Source organism: Stereum hirsutum (assembly GCF_000264905.1).
Source record: "Stereum hirsutum FP-91666 SS1 unplaced genomic scaffold STEHIscaffold_2, whole genome shotgun sequence".
NCBI lineage: Eukaryota > Fungi > Basidiomycota > Agaricomycetes > Russulales > Stereaceae > Stereum > Stereum hirsutum.
In genome coordinates this window covers 2,093,288-2,105,346 of record NW_006763132.1, presented here as the reverse complement: position 1 = coordinate 2,105,346, position 12,059 = coordinate 2,093,288, and the positions used below count along the sequence as shown (strand labels likewise).

The 12,059-nt window shown below is 49.1% G+C and overlaps 4 protein-coding genes across 4 annotated transcripts; 2 read left to right on the top strand and 2 right to left on the bottom strand.

Annotated features, from left to right (window-relative positions):
* Positions 1-1,637: 1,637 nt before the first annotated feature.
* Positions 1,638-4,547, bottom strand: STEHIDRAFT_118328 (MFS general substrate transporter). The gene is made up of 21 exons (XM_007299929.1): positions 4,397-4,547; positions 4,266-4,338; positions 4,080-4,208; positions 4,007-4,024; positions 3,878-3,947; positions 3,742-3,807; positions 3,584-3,676; positions 3,408-3,524; positions 3,208-3,352; positions 3,097-3,141; positions 2,989-3,023; positions 2,906-2,927; positions 2,767-2,846; positions 2,647-2,709; positions 2,533-2,584; positions 2,409-2,469; positions 2,321-2,345; positions 2,175-2,251; positions 1,974-2,106; positions 1,785-1,895; positions 1,638-1,720 (listed from the first exon to the last, which is right to left on the bottom strand). The coding sequence occupies exons 1-21, from the start codon at positions 4,513-4,515 to the stop codon at positions 1,692-1,694; spliced, it is 1,563 nt and encodes a 520-aa protein (XP_007299991.1). The 5' UTR covers positions 4,516-4,547; the 3' UTR covers positions 1,638-1,691.
* A 781-nt stretch (positions 4,548-5,328) lies between these two features.
* Positions 5,329-7,459, top strand: STEHIDRAFT_165580 (Clavaminate synthase-like protein). Its single transcript, XM_007299928.1, has 10 exons — positions 5,329-5,685; positions 5,762-5,957; positions 6,020-6,137; positions 6,197-6,254; positions 6,316-6,552; positions 6,607-6,657; positions 6,723-6,734; positions 6,788-6,941; positions 7,012-7,065; positions 7,128-7,459. Exons 1-10 carry the CDS (start codon positions 5,646-5,648, stop codon positions 7,144-7,146), a joined length of 939 nt encoding a protein of 312 aa, XP_007299990.1. The 5' UTR covers positions 5,329-5,645; the 3' UTR covers positions 7,147-7,459.
* A 9-nt stretch (positions 7,460-7,468) lies between these two features.
* STEHIDRAFT_72998 (alpha/beta-hydrolase) lies at positions 7,469-9,336 on the bottom strand. The gene is made up of 11 exons (XM_007299392.1): positions 9,163-9,336; positions 8,994-9,098; positions 8,838-8,933; positions 8,754-8,769; positions 8,628-8,697; positions 8,421-8,572; positions 8,214-8,365; positions 8,100-8,152; positions 7,997-8,044; positions 7,829-7,939; positions 7,469-7,759 (listed from the first exon to the last, which is right to left on the bottom strand). Exons 1-11 carry the CDS (start codon positions 9,223-9,225, stop codon positions 7,636-7,638), a joined length of 990 nt encoding a protein of 329 aa, XP_007299454.1. The 5' UTR covers positions 9,226-9,336; the 3' UTR covers positions 7,469-7,635.
* Positions 9,337-9,731: 395 nt separating this feature from the next.
* STEHIDRAFT_152872 (uncharacterized protein) lies at positions 9,732-11,903 on the top strand (the record flags this gene model as incomplete). The annotated part of the gene is made up of 14 exons (XM_007299927.1): positions 9,732-9,868; positions 9,926-10,003; positions 10,062-10,176; positions 10,236-10,272; positions 10,396-10,637; positions 10,701-10,775; positions 10,837-10,853; positions 10,918-11,091; positions 11,145-11,177; positions 11,237-11,259; positions 11,320-11,434; positions 11,489-11,578; positions 11,647-11,839; positions 11,889-11,903. The coding sequence occupies 14 exons, from the start codon at positions 9,732-9,734 to the stop codon at positions 11,901-11,903; spliced, it is 1,344 nt and encodes a 447-aa protein (XP_007299989.1).
* Positions 11,904-12,059: the final 156 nt, after the last annotated feature.

Genomic DNA, 12,059 nt, shown 5'->3' with positions numbered 1-12,059 from the left:
CAAGCAAGCGCCCCGAGTTTTCTGATACCACACGACAGTCAGTGCAAGTTCGGGAGTAGCGATACACTTTCAGGGGTACGCACTGGCTGAGCGGGAACGAGGAAACCCCTAAGTATGGAAAACTGCGGGATGAAGCAGACACGACCGACCTTGAGCGCTCAAAGATCCTGTTAATATAGAGATATATCTATATCATATCTCCGAGAGAACAGACCATCGGACGCGGGATCTCCTGGGATCATGAAAAGACAGCCGCGTATTTCCAAGAGAGCTTGTCAGCCGGATGCAGCAAAGTCAACAATTTATAACTCACAAATGATGTCCTACGATGGCCGTTGTACGAAGGTAGAAGGAGCAGTCCCTTGCAAAGCCGTCAGGATCCATACTATTGTCCAGCAAGTACTAGTCTCAGTCAAACGGTCTGAATCCGAGTCTACAAAAGTAGACTCGGCCTCGTGTAAGGCTCTTCCAGTCAGTCAAGTTCGAGTCATCATGGTGCTCAATCAGTCGCGTAAAGTGTCCAGTACTTCGTGGCAAGAAAAGGATGAACACTGATGAGGCGCCTTTATGAACAAGTGGTCTAGAAACGCAGGTGATCGTGGTCGAACTAAATAGAAATTGAGCATCATAAATTACGTGACTCCGGAATTTTCCGAACTGACCCCACAGAGGGCCACGCAAATCTCTGAGTGAATTCTTTGGTCACGATCTCAAGCTAGAGGCATGAACTCCACGCCTTCCAGACCAGACCTGTTCCTTCAGACCGAACAGGGTGGGCGAATTATTATAATGTGCCTTTTGACCGTCAGCGCTCCTGACTAAACACTTCATCGAAAAAAAACAGGCAATCCTTGCATTGTCCCTGCTGTGTGGCGTTTTCGCCACACACGCTCACCTACATTGAAAGAAAGAACGAGCACGGCATGCCCGTGGCTCGAGATATCAGATTCCTCACACAGTAGGTGGAAGAATGTAGGCTTTAATTAGCCCACATTTGTTTGTTCAGACTTGTCAGGCATATTTGAGCGCTGCACGACACAAGTAAGAGTGGCCGGAACGAGACGGAAGGACCGGGAAACATTGGGGAGACACTGGGAACCGAGAGTGATGGAGGACGAGTGACCGTAACTTAGAGCTCGAGGGCTTGCTCGTCTCAAGACCTGTCCTAACGGAACAGGAATACATTGTGATCAGTAAAGGCGAAAATTCGAAAATATGACAGGATTTTAAGCACCCTCTAGCATGAGTTTCGGCGCAAAACCTGAGGCCATACGCACCATAGTAGCTGAAGACTGTATGTATCACAGTAATGTGCAGAAGTCGGACGAAATCTCTGAGATTTTTCTCCACGACCGTACCTTTTCGCTCAATATCCGATAATTGCGAATATACAAACATTTGCGACTCTCGAGCACGTTCAGAAGCCTGCAGGGCTTTGCAAGGTCACCCCCGGGCCACAGCTCTCCAGACTCATCTGACTACAGAAACGACAGCAGATCGCTGCAGACTCAGTCCACATCGCAGGGAGGTAGTTTTAGACTTTGAGCGAGCAGGGATCGCCCGAAAGCATCTACTTAGGAGGGTATGCATCGGCTGCAGCCCTCTCTTACTGATCTTGAAAGACAGAAAAGACTTCGCTTAAAGACGAGAAATGTGATGATCAAAACAAAGCAAAGCAAAACAAGACCACTCTAGTAATCATAAATGAAATACTCGTTCTCTGTGAAGATGGCACACCGTTGTCAGTAAACCCATATGCACACCAAATAGCAATGAGTGCTCACCAAGATCAGTCGCATCCGTCTCGCCCATGAGGGATCCTAGTCGAACACGCTCCTCTGGCGAGACTCCTCGCGCATCTAGCTTCGTGGCTCGCCGCTTGTTCTTCATGACGTCTGTCAGATAGAGGATAGAATGATACCGATATTAGCGGAGTCGGAGGGTGGGACGATGAGCTCTCCGAGTGCGCTTACAGTAGACGCGCCATACGCCCATGAGAACGAACTCGAGGGCAAACATGATAGCCAGGATGATAGTACTCGGCCGGTATGCTGGGGCCCATCTGTCTTGGAAAACCTGCGCGCCGATGGCATTACCGAAGCAGTACTAAAGAAATACAAATGAGTGTAAATTAGACGGTATGAATGATAGCAAAAGAACTGAGGGCAACATACGGCGCAGAAGATGACGATGGAGACGACACTCTTCTTCGTGCGGCCTGCGACGTTTGTACTGAGCATACTCCAGACAACTGTGGACATAGAAAGATCAGTCAATTGAGAAAGTTCTTCGATACAATATTCTCATCGACTGTACGCACGAGCACCACAGATTTGGCCGGTGATCTGCAAAAGAAAACGGTTATTAGAAACTAAAAAGATTGGTCATGAGATACTGGCAAAACGAACCGTAATGAAGTACGCTCCCCACTTGGCCCAGAGATTACCAGAGGTTGTCGGGACGAGGGAGCTTAAATCCACACGCAACGTTAGTTCTCGTATTATTCAGATAAATATACGCATAGAAACTCACAGGACTAGCATTCCAATGAACGCTGGAACGATAGATATCATGATCCAGTAGACTAAAAAAGAGAGGGTACAGATCGCGTGAATATCATTTCACTCCTGCTCGGATCGTACGCACATCGCATATGCTTGAATCTCGAAAGCACCCATCCGGCGAGGATGAACCAGAAGACGCCGAGAACTAAACGAGAGATGTTTTTAGTGAAATAGGTAGTCACGACGAGTTCATTCCACTCACCATTCTGGGGGAGTGTTCCCTTGACAAGAGTGTCGAGTGCGGAGAACCCAAGGCTGACGAATATGATATTGCCGAACGTGCTATAGACAGAAGTGCTACGGTTAACGGACGTGAAATCAAAGCTGGCCAACATTCGTACTTGACACCACCCGTCGGAATCGCTGTAGGATGTGTAAGGGAGTGTCAGATATCAAAACATCCCATGAAAAAGACCTTACTAACCATTGCTGACAGTCACGAAGAAGAAGAAGTATAGCCTGAGAGTTGCGGATGATGAGGGGAAAGGTTAGTAGGCATAGGCCTATGGAAGATAGAGTCGATAAGACGTACTGCGGGTCTAAGAAGGCTTCCGTGACCTGTGACCACTTCCACTGACTATTCAATGTCGAGCAATCAGTATCAGCTTCAGGGTTGATATATCTCTGCCGAAATGCTACCTACGTGCGCTTCTGAGCATCGGAGCCAGTGTTGTTGTGGGCAACACGAGCGGCTTGAATCTTCTTCTCTTCAGCCGTGAGCCAGCGAACCTCGCGTGGGGTACCCAGGAAGAAGTAGGATGCCACAGAGACGATGATGGTCAGAGCGCCTATGTCGAATGATCATAAGTTTCACGGTTCGTAATGGTCATGCTCCAAGCGCACCAAGGAATATGCTCATTCCCTTCCACGCAGCGAGGCCTGAGGGATGCTTCTGTGCCGCAGTCCCGATCCCATAGTTGATCAGGGAGACGATGACAGCAAAACCGTAGTTGGCGGTGCCTGTAGATAGATCATCAGCAAGAAACCTTCGTATGACTGCTGTGAGATCTACCACATACCCCAGATGAGCACGCGCATCGCATGTTCCTCTTTACGGTATGACAGACCGGTGATGAGCAGGAACGCGGGACTGACGATGCTCTCTGTGAAGCCTAAAATAGTGTAAAAAGTGAACTCAGTACGTGTGCCAGGCACGAGTATACAGAGAAAGAGATACCCTGCAAGGCGCGCATGATCATAAGGTCTGTCCAGTTTTTTGCGGCAGCTGTACAGAACACGATGACTGCCGAAGTTGGATGCAACAGCCGAGTGAGCCCTGAACACCGAGCAAAACAAATGATGCCGTAACATACCACCCCAGGCAAACATGCTGACAGCGAGTGTCTTTCCCACAGAGTACCTTTGCATGAACCAATTTCCAGGCTAGAAAGGAGCTCATGAATCAGTCTGGAAGGGACACAACGTCCTCGCAGGATACATACAAATTCACCGAAAAGGAACTGTACGAAAGGAGGATCAGTAAATCAGGAGAGTCATAACACGTAGAACACTGACGAAGATGTAGAAAATCGTGGTCAACCATGCATAGTCGTTACCGACCATATGCGTGTCGGTCTTGATGCCAAATGTGGCCTGAGTAGAAAGGCCAGTCTTGTCGACTTGCTGGATACCGTAGGCTATCCACTATCGAAAGAATGAACTCTTCGTAATGTGTAGAAAACAGATGATGGCACAGCATACCATGAGAGGCATTAAGATCCAGTCCTGCTTCCTTCGAATGCGCTCGAAGTCCGCCTCTGAGTATTCCTCCGACCTGTACAACCGATGCAATGAGCGGCTCCCTACGGTACAATTCGAGACAAAGGGCTCACGCATTGACAGTGGCGACAGCCACATCGTTAGTCTTCTGAGCCGATGAGACGCGCGCAAGAACCTGCTCGTCTTTGTCGACCGGTCCTTCCTTCTCTACAGAATGCAGGCTGGAAGACATGGCGGAAAGGGAGGAGTTCGAGTTGGTCGTCGAGCGTGAGGTACCTCGAAAGGAGGGAACGTTGATCTGGCGCGTTCATACAAGAAACGTACAGATACTGTCACGGTGATAACCCCACACTCCCACGGCGGCCGCCGGAACCGTACCGAGTGCTATCTTGCATGAAATATTAATGTAGCGGATCTCCGGAATTTTACCTGCACCCACGCCCTTCCCGTGAAAGATACAGATAGTTGCTTATTTATGAGCACCAGTTTGGGACAAGTACAGCGGTTGTCTCACCGGCATTTTATGCATATCCAAATTGTGTTCCTGGGTGATCGGAAATCGGTCTCAGGTCAGTTACAGTACTTACTGGCATGGAAGAAAGCATCTCTACCGTGGAGAGCAAAGAAGGTTGAGGGTCCTGGATGCCAATTGAAGAAAGGTGGTGTTGAACAGTCGAAAGTTGGTCGAGTCGAAAGAGCTGGTCAAGAGCTGGCAATTACCACGTTTACCATACCGCCGGCTGAAGCGAACTAGGCCGGCGGTGGTCGGAGTTTTCCTCAGTGCCGCGCGGCACTGGTGGCTACGTTGAACTTTTTTCTCGACCTGTAACGACTGAGGTCGATATCGATCCTACACTGGTTCTCAGGGTGTTCAAGCTCGAAACCACAGATAATGCGACTAGTTCGCTCACAGTTACCAGACCATCCGAAGAGATGTACAAAGTACGAGATTCAACTTTCTCTGGACAGATAAAGGATGCCCGGGATTGGCAGTATGTACGTGATTTTTCGCCCTCCTGCCACGTTAGCTAGCTCATAAGACAAGTATAAGTCCTGGTAAGGCTGAAGACACCTTGAGTACATACTCGTGACTTCTGCGATACTTCGTAGCTATCCGACCGGATCTCGGATTAGACGGTATCCTTCCGCTGATACGAATAGTTCGCAACTTGCACCCGTCTCCCATCAGTCGCTGCCGGGAGCCCCGCACCTCACCGGCCTCACCGCCGCTCTCATCATCGCTACACAGCTGAGACGAGCTTGAGAACCTCTGTCTGACACAGATAGCAGGTTCTCGTCGACGATCAGTCTGCTCAGTCCCAATAGCTTCTTTTATCTCTACCCCACATCTCAGTCTCCGATATGTTGGTCGAGCGTGCTATTCCCGTCGTCAGTCTGAAGGGTGCGTGTCCTACAAGCTCTGCATTTGGAACAGGAATGGTTGACCGCTTGTGGCTATCGTGATTTTCCTTGAGTAGATTTTGAGTCTCGTAAGGACGAAATCAAGCAGCAACTCGTTGCTGCTGCCGAACAAGTCGGATTCTTCGTCGTCACCGACCATGGTCTCACTCCAGGAGACATCGAGGCTCATTTTTCTCGCGCGAAACGCTTCTTTTCTCTCCCAGATGAGACAAAGCGCATCTATGCGAACCCTAACACTGTTAAGTGCAACGTGTAAGCAGTATTCAACTACCTTCGCTCTTTAAGGTCTTGAACGCCGAGGTTGCACGGCCAAGGGGATACGATGCTTTGAGCCAGTTCAGGCCTTCGACCGGTCAGATCGACCAGAAGGAGACTTTGAACTTGCAGCTCTGCAGGAAGGAGGGTTGGCCTAGCGAAGACGATGTTCCTGGAGTATGCAGTCATATCTTCCCTTGCCTTATTGTGGCGCCATATCTGACTAGACTCTCTAGTTCTCTAAGGAGACTAAGGACTTCATGTACCGATGCCACGAGATTAGCTTGCAGATTCGTTAGTACTTGATAGTTCTTTATTGATGAGTTACACTGCTGACCTTACCTTCATATCCCAGTCCAACTCTTCGAGGACGCCCTCGGCCTCGAGAAAGGTACCTTCGACAAAGCCATTGTACCAGAAGACCCTGAGTCACTCAGCTCCATGCGCACCCTTCACTACCTGCCCTCGGACGGAACGAAGAAGGATTACTGGCGAAACGGTCCTCATGCTGATCTTAGCCTTTTGACTCTTTTATTCCAGCGTGAGGGTGAGGCCGGACTCGAGATCTGTCCTGGCCGCGAGGCTCTCACAGGTGTGTATCGTGAATCGTCAAGACTTGCTTAGTACTGATATTCTTGGTCGGCAGAGTACGGCATGGGAGATGCTTGGACTCCTGTCGCAGCCAAGCTTGGTCCCAGTAAGTGGCATATCTATCTATGTATCGTCTTCTCGTTCTTTTGACTTACCTTCTTCCATTATCAGTCATTTGTAACAGTTTGTCGGTCCTTACATTATGGTCGGATTCAGCGACTAATGGCTCTATGAAGTTGGTGACATGCTGATGTACTGGTCTGACGACAAGTACAAGTCCATCTTTCACCGCGTTGTGGCGTACTCCGGCCCCCAACCCTCGCGCTACTCCTGCGCTTACTTCAACCACGCCTCCCGCTCGACGCTCATTAAGGGTTTGGAACAAAAGTAGTACGTCTCCGTTTCTGTTTAGTCACACACACTTCACCTAAAAGTAATGCTGATGATCGACGTTTCTCAGCCCTCCGATGACAGGAGAGGAGATCATGCTCAAGCGGATGACGAGGGAATTCCAGTAAGTTACACTCGTAGTACTGCATCGTTGCTCTTCAGAACCCATAACTTTCGTCTCTGTAGAGGAAAGAAGGCCGAGTAAACTCCACGAAGGATGCAGACGACAGTATCAAGTCGCTTCGAACGTATACGCCGTTATATCGTCTTTTACGAATAGAGGCTGTCTATATTTATTCGTTCGTTTCCTTCGATCTGCTCGCTTTCTTGTCCTTGTAAGCTTTGTATGTGCCCATCAGACCGCCATGTTGTTCTCTTAGTCCTTGCATACGACCTCTTTCGCTCACCTGGGACGATCATGAAGCTGGGGTCAATATCTAAATAAACAAATGAACTCGCAACCCCAGACGACAATGTAGTATTTTAGCCGATTCACGATATATAGGGTGTAGCATTGAACCCCAGAGAAAATGCAATTGTTGTATACCGGATGTTATATCTTCGTTTCATTACATCAGATATATCGTCGAGTCGCCAAGCAAGTCCCCTCACATCACAACTTCGCCGTTGTCTCTGAGGTTTTTCTATGTGGCCAGTCAGCGCTGAACAACCCTTTGATGACGTTCATTCGGGATCAATACTTCACAGAATCGCCGGAACCAGAAGCTCGTGCAACAACTTTCGCGGCGCAGGTCCGTACGAACTCCAAGATGGCCCTCGCTTGAGCTTCGTCTTCGGACCCTATGGAGAGTATATTGCTGTAAAGGCGTGCAGTCAAAGCTATAGTCAGTAAGAGGGCGATACGTGGCGGGTAGGACAAAACGGACCTGAGATGGTTGTGATTGTCGAGAACATGGATCAGAGGGAGCGCTCCGGTTGGGCTGCTTCTCGCGCGATACTCGTTGAAGAACAAAACGAGACCGTCTGCTGTTTCTTTGCTGTGAAACAAATTTCAAGTCAGAAGGGGGCTAAAGGTAAAGCGATGCTGGACATACACTTCATACTTGACGCTCCCGAGGAGTATTGGCAGTACGTTGGGATCACTACGACAATGATAATTATGAGTAATATGAAGGGGTAAAAGTATTAGTGACGTACACCAACGATGATCCAGCCGGAAGACGCTTGAAGAGACCAAGTGGTGAGAAAGGCTGTAGGGCAACAAATCCAAGTCAATGCAGGCAGTTAATCAAGGTTGGAGGAAATACATACCTCCCACTCCTCTTCAACGTCCGTTCCATAGTACTGTCCGATGATCTTTCGTCGCAAAGGCTTCTTGATGTCGAACCACCAAGGAACTGAAAAGAGCGCGAGTCCGGCGATTGGAGGAAACAAAGGATCGACTTTGGGTCGTGTCGGATCGCCTATATTCAGCCCTCTTAATATACATGTCGCGGTTTCGAGAATCTTCCACCTCACCAGCTGCGAATACGTTGCAAGCAATATGTGCGCCGCCAGATGAATGCCCGAAGAGGATGACCTGGTTTGGGTCTCCTTGACCATACGTTCCTGATGCGATATTGCTGAACACCCATTCGCGAGTCTGCTGAATATCATCTGCCCCTGCAGGACTTGCTTGCCACCTTGGTGAGTAGAGCAGGCTATAAGACAATGAATGAGACATACTATGTGGCGTCGGGGACGAGCTGATGGTTGCCGACCACGACAATGATCCCTTTCTCGGCAAAATAGTTCCCTAGAGAAAAGTCACTACTAGTAGTAGAGTTGAAGAGTCGGAGGAGGGGAAATTACCTATGTTAGCATAGACCTGATGGTTGAAAGGCGTTAGGTATTTCGAGAGATTCCTGACTGAGGCAAGCATTAGTGAGAACCAACCTTATCACTCCATGCCTTATCACCACTAAAGAAACCTCCTCCGTGGACGAAAATAATAACGGCCTTCCCAGGTGAGCCTGAAAGAGGAACATAGACCTGTCGAGACCGAAATCAGCATCTCCAGTACTGGTTCGCCGTCATCGTAGTTCAACGTACGTCCAGAAAGTTCCGATCTGCTGGACCGTATCGAACGTCCTTGACCTGCTTTACAACCTCTGGGGACGCCTCTTTATACAGGGGCTCATACATACTCCGAAAAGTCTGAGTGCGTATTCAGGTTAGTTGAGACACCAAACGAATAGTTTTCCTGCAAATCCAGACTCACCGCGTCCAAACCGAGCTCGAAGGCACAGCCATTATTGTGGATTAGTTTTTTGATATCTTCCATGCCGACGATTCAGTTCTGTAACAAGTTGAAGGTGGTTATTGTCGTCGAACGTGACTGTGAGCCCCATCATATCATGCACGCTCATCGCGTTTGGCGAATGCTGGCAAGCCGCAAGAGGCGGTCGGAGGATGAGCGGACGCGGGAGAGAGCCGCAAACCAATGTCAACGTCCGGATCCCGCCCGGAGTCCTCCTAAAGCGAATCCTCGTTATCGCCACCAGGACGACCCACCTTTCTTACCGGGTTTTCCCAGTAGACAAACAGCACCATGCATCAGAATTGTGGCACAGTACTACAGAACAGACGGGTCGGTGTGGTCTTCACCAACTGCGTGGTTTCTGGTGGACTCGGTTGAATAGTGTGCTATGGTCCTATCAGCGTAAGTAGAAGCGCATTATATATCGAGAATTAGCCTCTCCGTGAGCTTGATGATGCTAATTTGTTGGGTTCGTGTCCTGAATAGTGACGAAGTCGCTAAGCATGCAAGGTTAGATTCTGCTGTTCTCTATGTGTGGAAGCGAGTCTAATGGGGGTGGACCTGGCAGCCGTCACTCGTGTTGGGTTGGCATCGAAGGACAGGCCTACGATATTACGGCCTTTCTCCAATCCGGTCTGCACCCCGGAGGGAATGCTGTTCTTCTCAGGTAAGCTACCTTTTACACCATACTTTTCGACACTAAGTATGTACGCGTCGATCCTAGATATGCAGGAAGGGACGCCACGAAGGCGTTCATTCCAATTCACCCCAGTGGCGTACTGGAGAAATTTCTCTCTCCTGAGTATGAGATGTTTCTTTCCTTCTTTTGCCCCAACTCGCTTACTGCTCACCTGCATCAGATGCTTTCTCGGCGAAGCCAAAGCAAGTACGCCCTCCGAGCCTGTAGACTTGAAGCCACCAAGTAATGATGGCAAACCTAAACTCAAGTCCATCGTCAATCTTCTCGACTTCGAGGTATGCGAGGAGCTGATTGATACTGTAAGGTCGCACGGCATGACGACCAACTTTTACAGGTTGCCGGAGAGAAGACCCTCTCAGCTCAAGCTTTTGGTAAGTCTATATATTGTGTACGTGTCTTCATAATCCTCGATCACTTATGGAGACCAACTATCGTCTAGCGTGTAAGGAGGGTCTCCTGCTATGCGGTCGGTTGGTCTGACTGTACAATCGCAGTCTTCAAAGCTGGCGCGGATTCAGAGAAAACTGTACAATGGAATCGTGACTCGTGGTCCGCCATTCGCTTCAGACCACGAGTTCTAGTCCCCGTTGAGACGATCGATTTATCGACCACGCTATTTGGTTGCAAGATTGGCGCACCGTTCTTCATCTCACCTGCTGGAGGAGGCAAACTCGCTCACCCTTTGGGAGAGGTATTGATGGCCAAGGCAGCAGCAGAACATAATATCTTACATTGGGTAGGCTATGCCTCGGTGATATAACAGTCTCGTTCCGGCTTCGACTGACTACGGCATCCACAGGTCTGTAACATGGCAGGTTCTACTAAGGAGGACATTGCCTCGGTTCGTGGTCCTACTCAGACGACATTCTGGCAGGTCTGTACATCTTGCCTTGCAGATGTGATAAAACAAAATCAAACTGATGATAAACATCTAGATCTACGCTATGACCGAGTAAGTGTGACATCCTTTCTGAGTATTATCGACCTGGTATGCCTAATTAGTATTGTTTATTCAGCCTCGAAGTGACCGCACGAGAGGTCAAACAAGCAGTCGCTCTCGGCTATAAAGGTTTTGCTCTTACTGTCGACGGCGTTTACATGGGCAAGCGCGAACGTGATCTTCGGCTCGCTGCGGCTGAGAGTGGGGACGATGATGAGGAAAGTAATGGCGGAATATCTGCAACTAGGTCGTACGTATGACGTCCTTTTGGATTCGCCAACAACTCACGCTATTTTACGACAGACCCGTCTACCTCAAGTTTTCGTGGACATCAGCGTACGTCCATATCTTTGGCGCACTCCGAAACTTACTGACCGGCGTTGGCGGTACAACAGTGTGAAGTGGCTCCGAAGTCTCAGTGCATTCTATCTCATGCTTTATTTCCGTACATCGGAGACTCATGTACCTCGCTATATAGCCGACCTTCCCATCGCTATCAAGGGCATCCAAACTCACGAAGACGCTGCTCTGTGTATGGCACACGGCGTGCAGGGTGTCTGGCTGAGCAATCACGGTGGCCGACAACTGGAAGGGTCCGTCTACTTATACCATAGGAGACATTTCTAACGCTGATAACAACGTTTTAGAGCTCCATCAGCTGCTGAAACTTTGGTCTCAATCAGAGAGAATTGTCCTGAGGTCTTCGACAAGTGTGAGGTCATCGTTGACGGTGGCATGTGCGTCCAACAGTTTGCTCTATTGCGTGAATTGATGCTCGATTGATGACTGACATTAACCCAATCAGCACGCGAGGTACCGACGTCGTGAAAGCCCTGGCGATGGGGGCCAAAGCTGTCGGTCTTGGACGTCCTTTCCTTTTCGCACTGGCATATGGACAACCAGGAGTCCGTAAAGCCATAGAGATTCTGTACAAGGAAGTTGAGACGACGATGGCGCTTGTTGGGGTAACCTCTGTGGATCAACTTAAACTGGAACATGTAAGCCACTGCCGTTTTCCTTCGCAAAGTCTGACTGTGTACTAACTAGGTCTGTGGGTCGTAGGTGGATACAAGACCTTTGTTCCATATGAGTACTATGCCTCGAGCTCGTTTGTAAAACAATTTACTGTGCCGGTTTTTTTCTGATCATACAAGCTATATATTCAGAGTGTCTCTTGGGCTACTTTGAACTTCATGGTTTGCAACACGAAAAATAGGT

Bases quoted from the DNA above. Each gene is read 5' to 3' on its own strand.
- STEHIDRAFT_118328 (XM_007299929.1), bottom strand. From the start codon at position 4,515: ATGTCTTCCAGCCTGCATTCTGTAGAGAAGGAAGGACCGGTCGACAAA. The intron at 2,346-2,408 runs GTTCGTTTTGCC...TTTCTTTTGCAG, and splicing joins GGGGAGCGTACTTCATTACG to ATCACCGGCCAAATCTGTGG. The intron at 2,252-2,320 runs GTGCGTACAGTC...CTATGTCCACAG, and splicing joins CGGCCAAATCTGTGGTGCTC to TTGTCTGGAGTATGCTCAGT.
- STEHIDRAFT_72998 (XM_007299392.1), bottom strand. From the start codon at position 9,225: ATGGAAGATATCAAAAAACTAATCCACAATAATGGCTGTGCCTTCGAG. The intron at 7,940-7,996 runs GTATGTCCAGCA...TTTGTTTCACAG, and splicing joins GGGAGCGTCAAGTATGAAGT to CAAAGAAACAGCAGACGGTC. The intron at 7,760-7,828 runs GTCCGTTTTGTC...ACGCCTTTACAG, and splicing joins GACAATCACAACCATCTCAG to CAATATACTCTCCATAGGGT.
- STEHIDRAFT_165580 (XM_007299928.1), top strand. From the start codon at position 5,646: ATGTTGGTCGAGCGTGCTATTCCCGTCGTCAGTCTGAAGG. The intron at 5,686-5,761 runs GTGCGTGTCCTA...TTCCTTGAGTAG, and splicing joins TCCCGTCGTCAGTCTGAAGG to ATTTTGAGTCTCGTAAGGAC. The intron at 6,942-7,011 runs GTACGTCTCCGT...GACGTTTCTCAG, and splicing joins AAGGGTTTGGAACAAAAGTA to CCCTCCGATGACAGGAGAGG.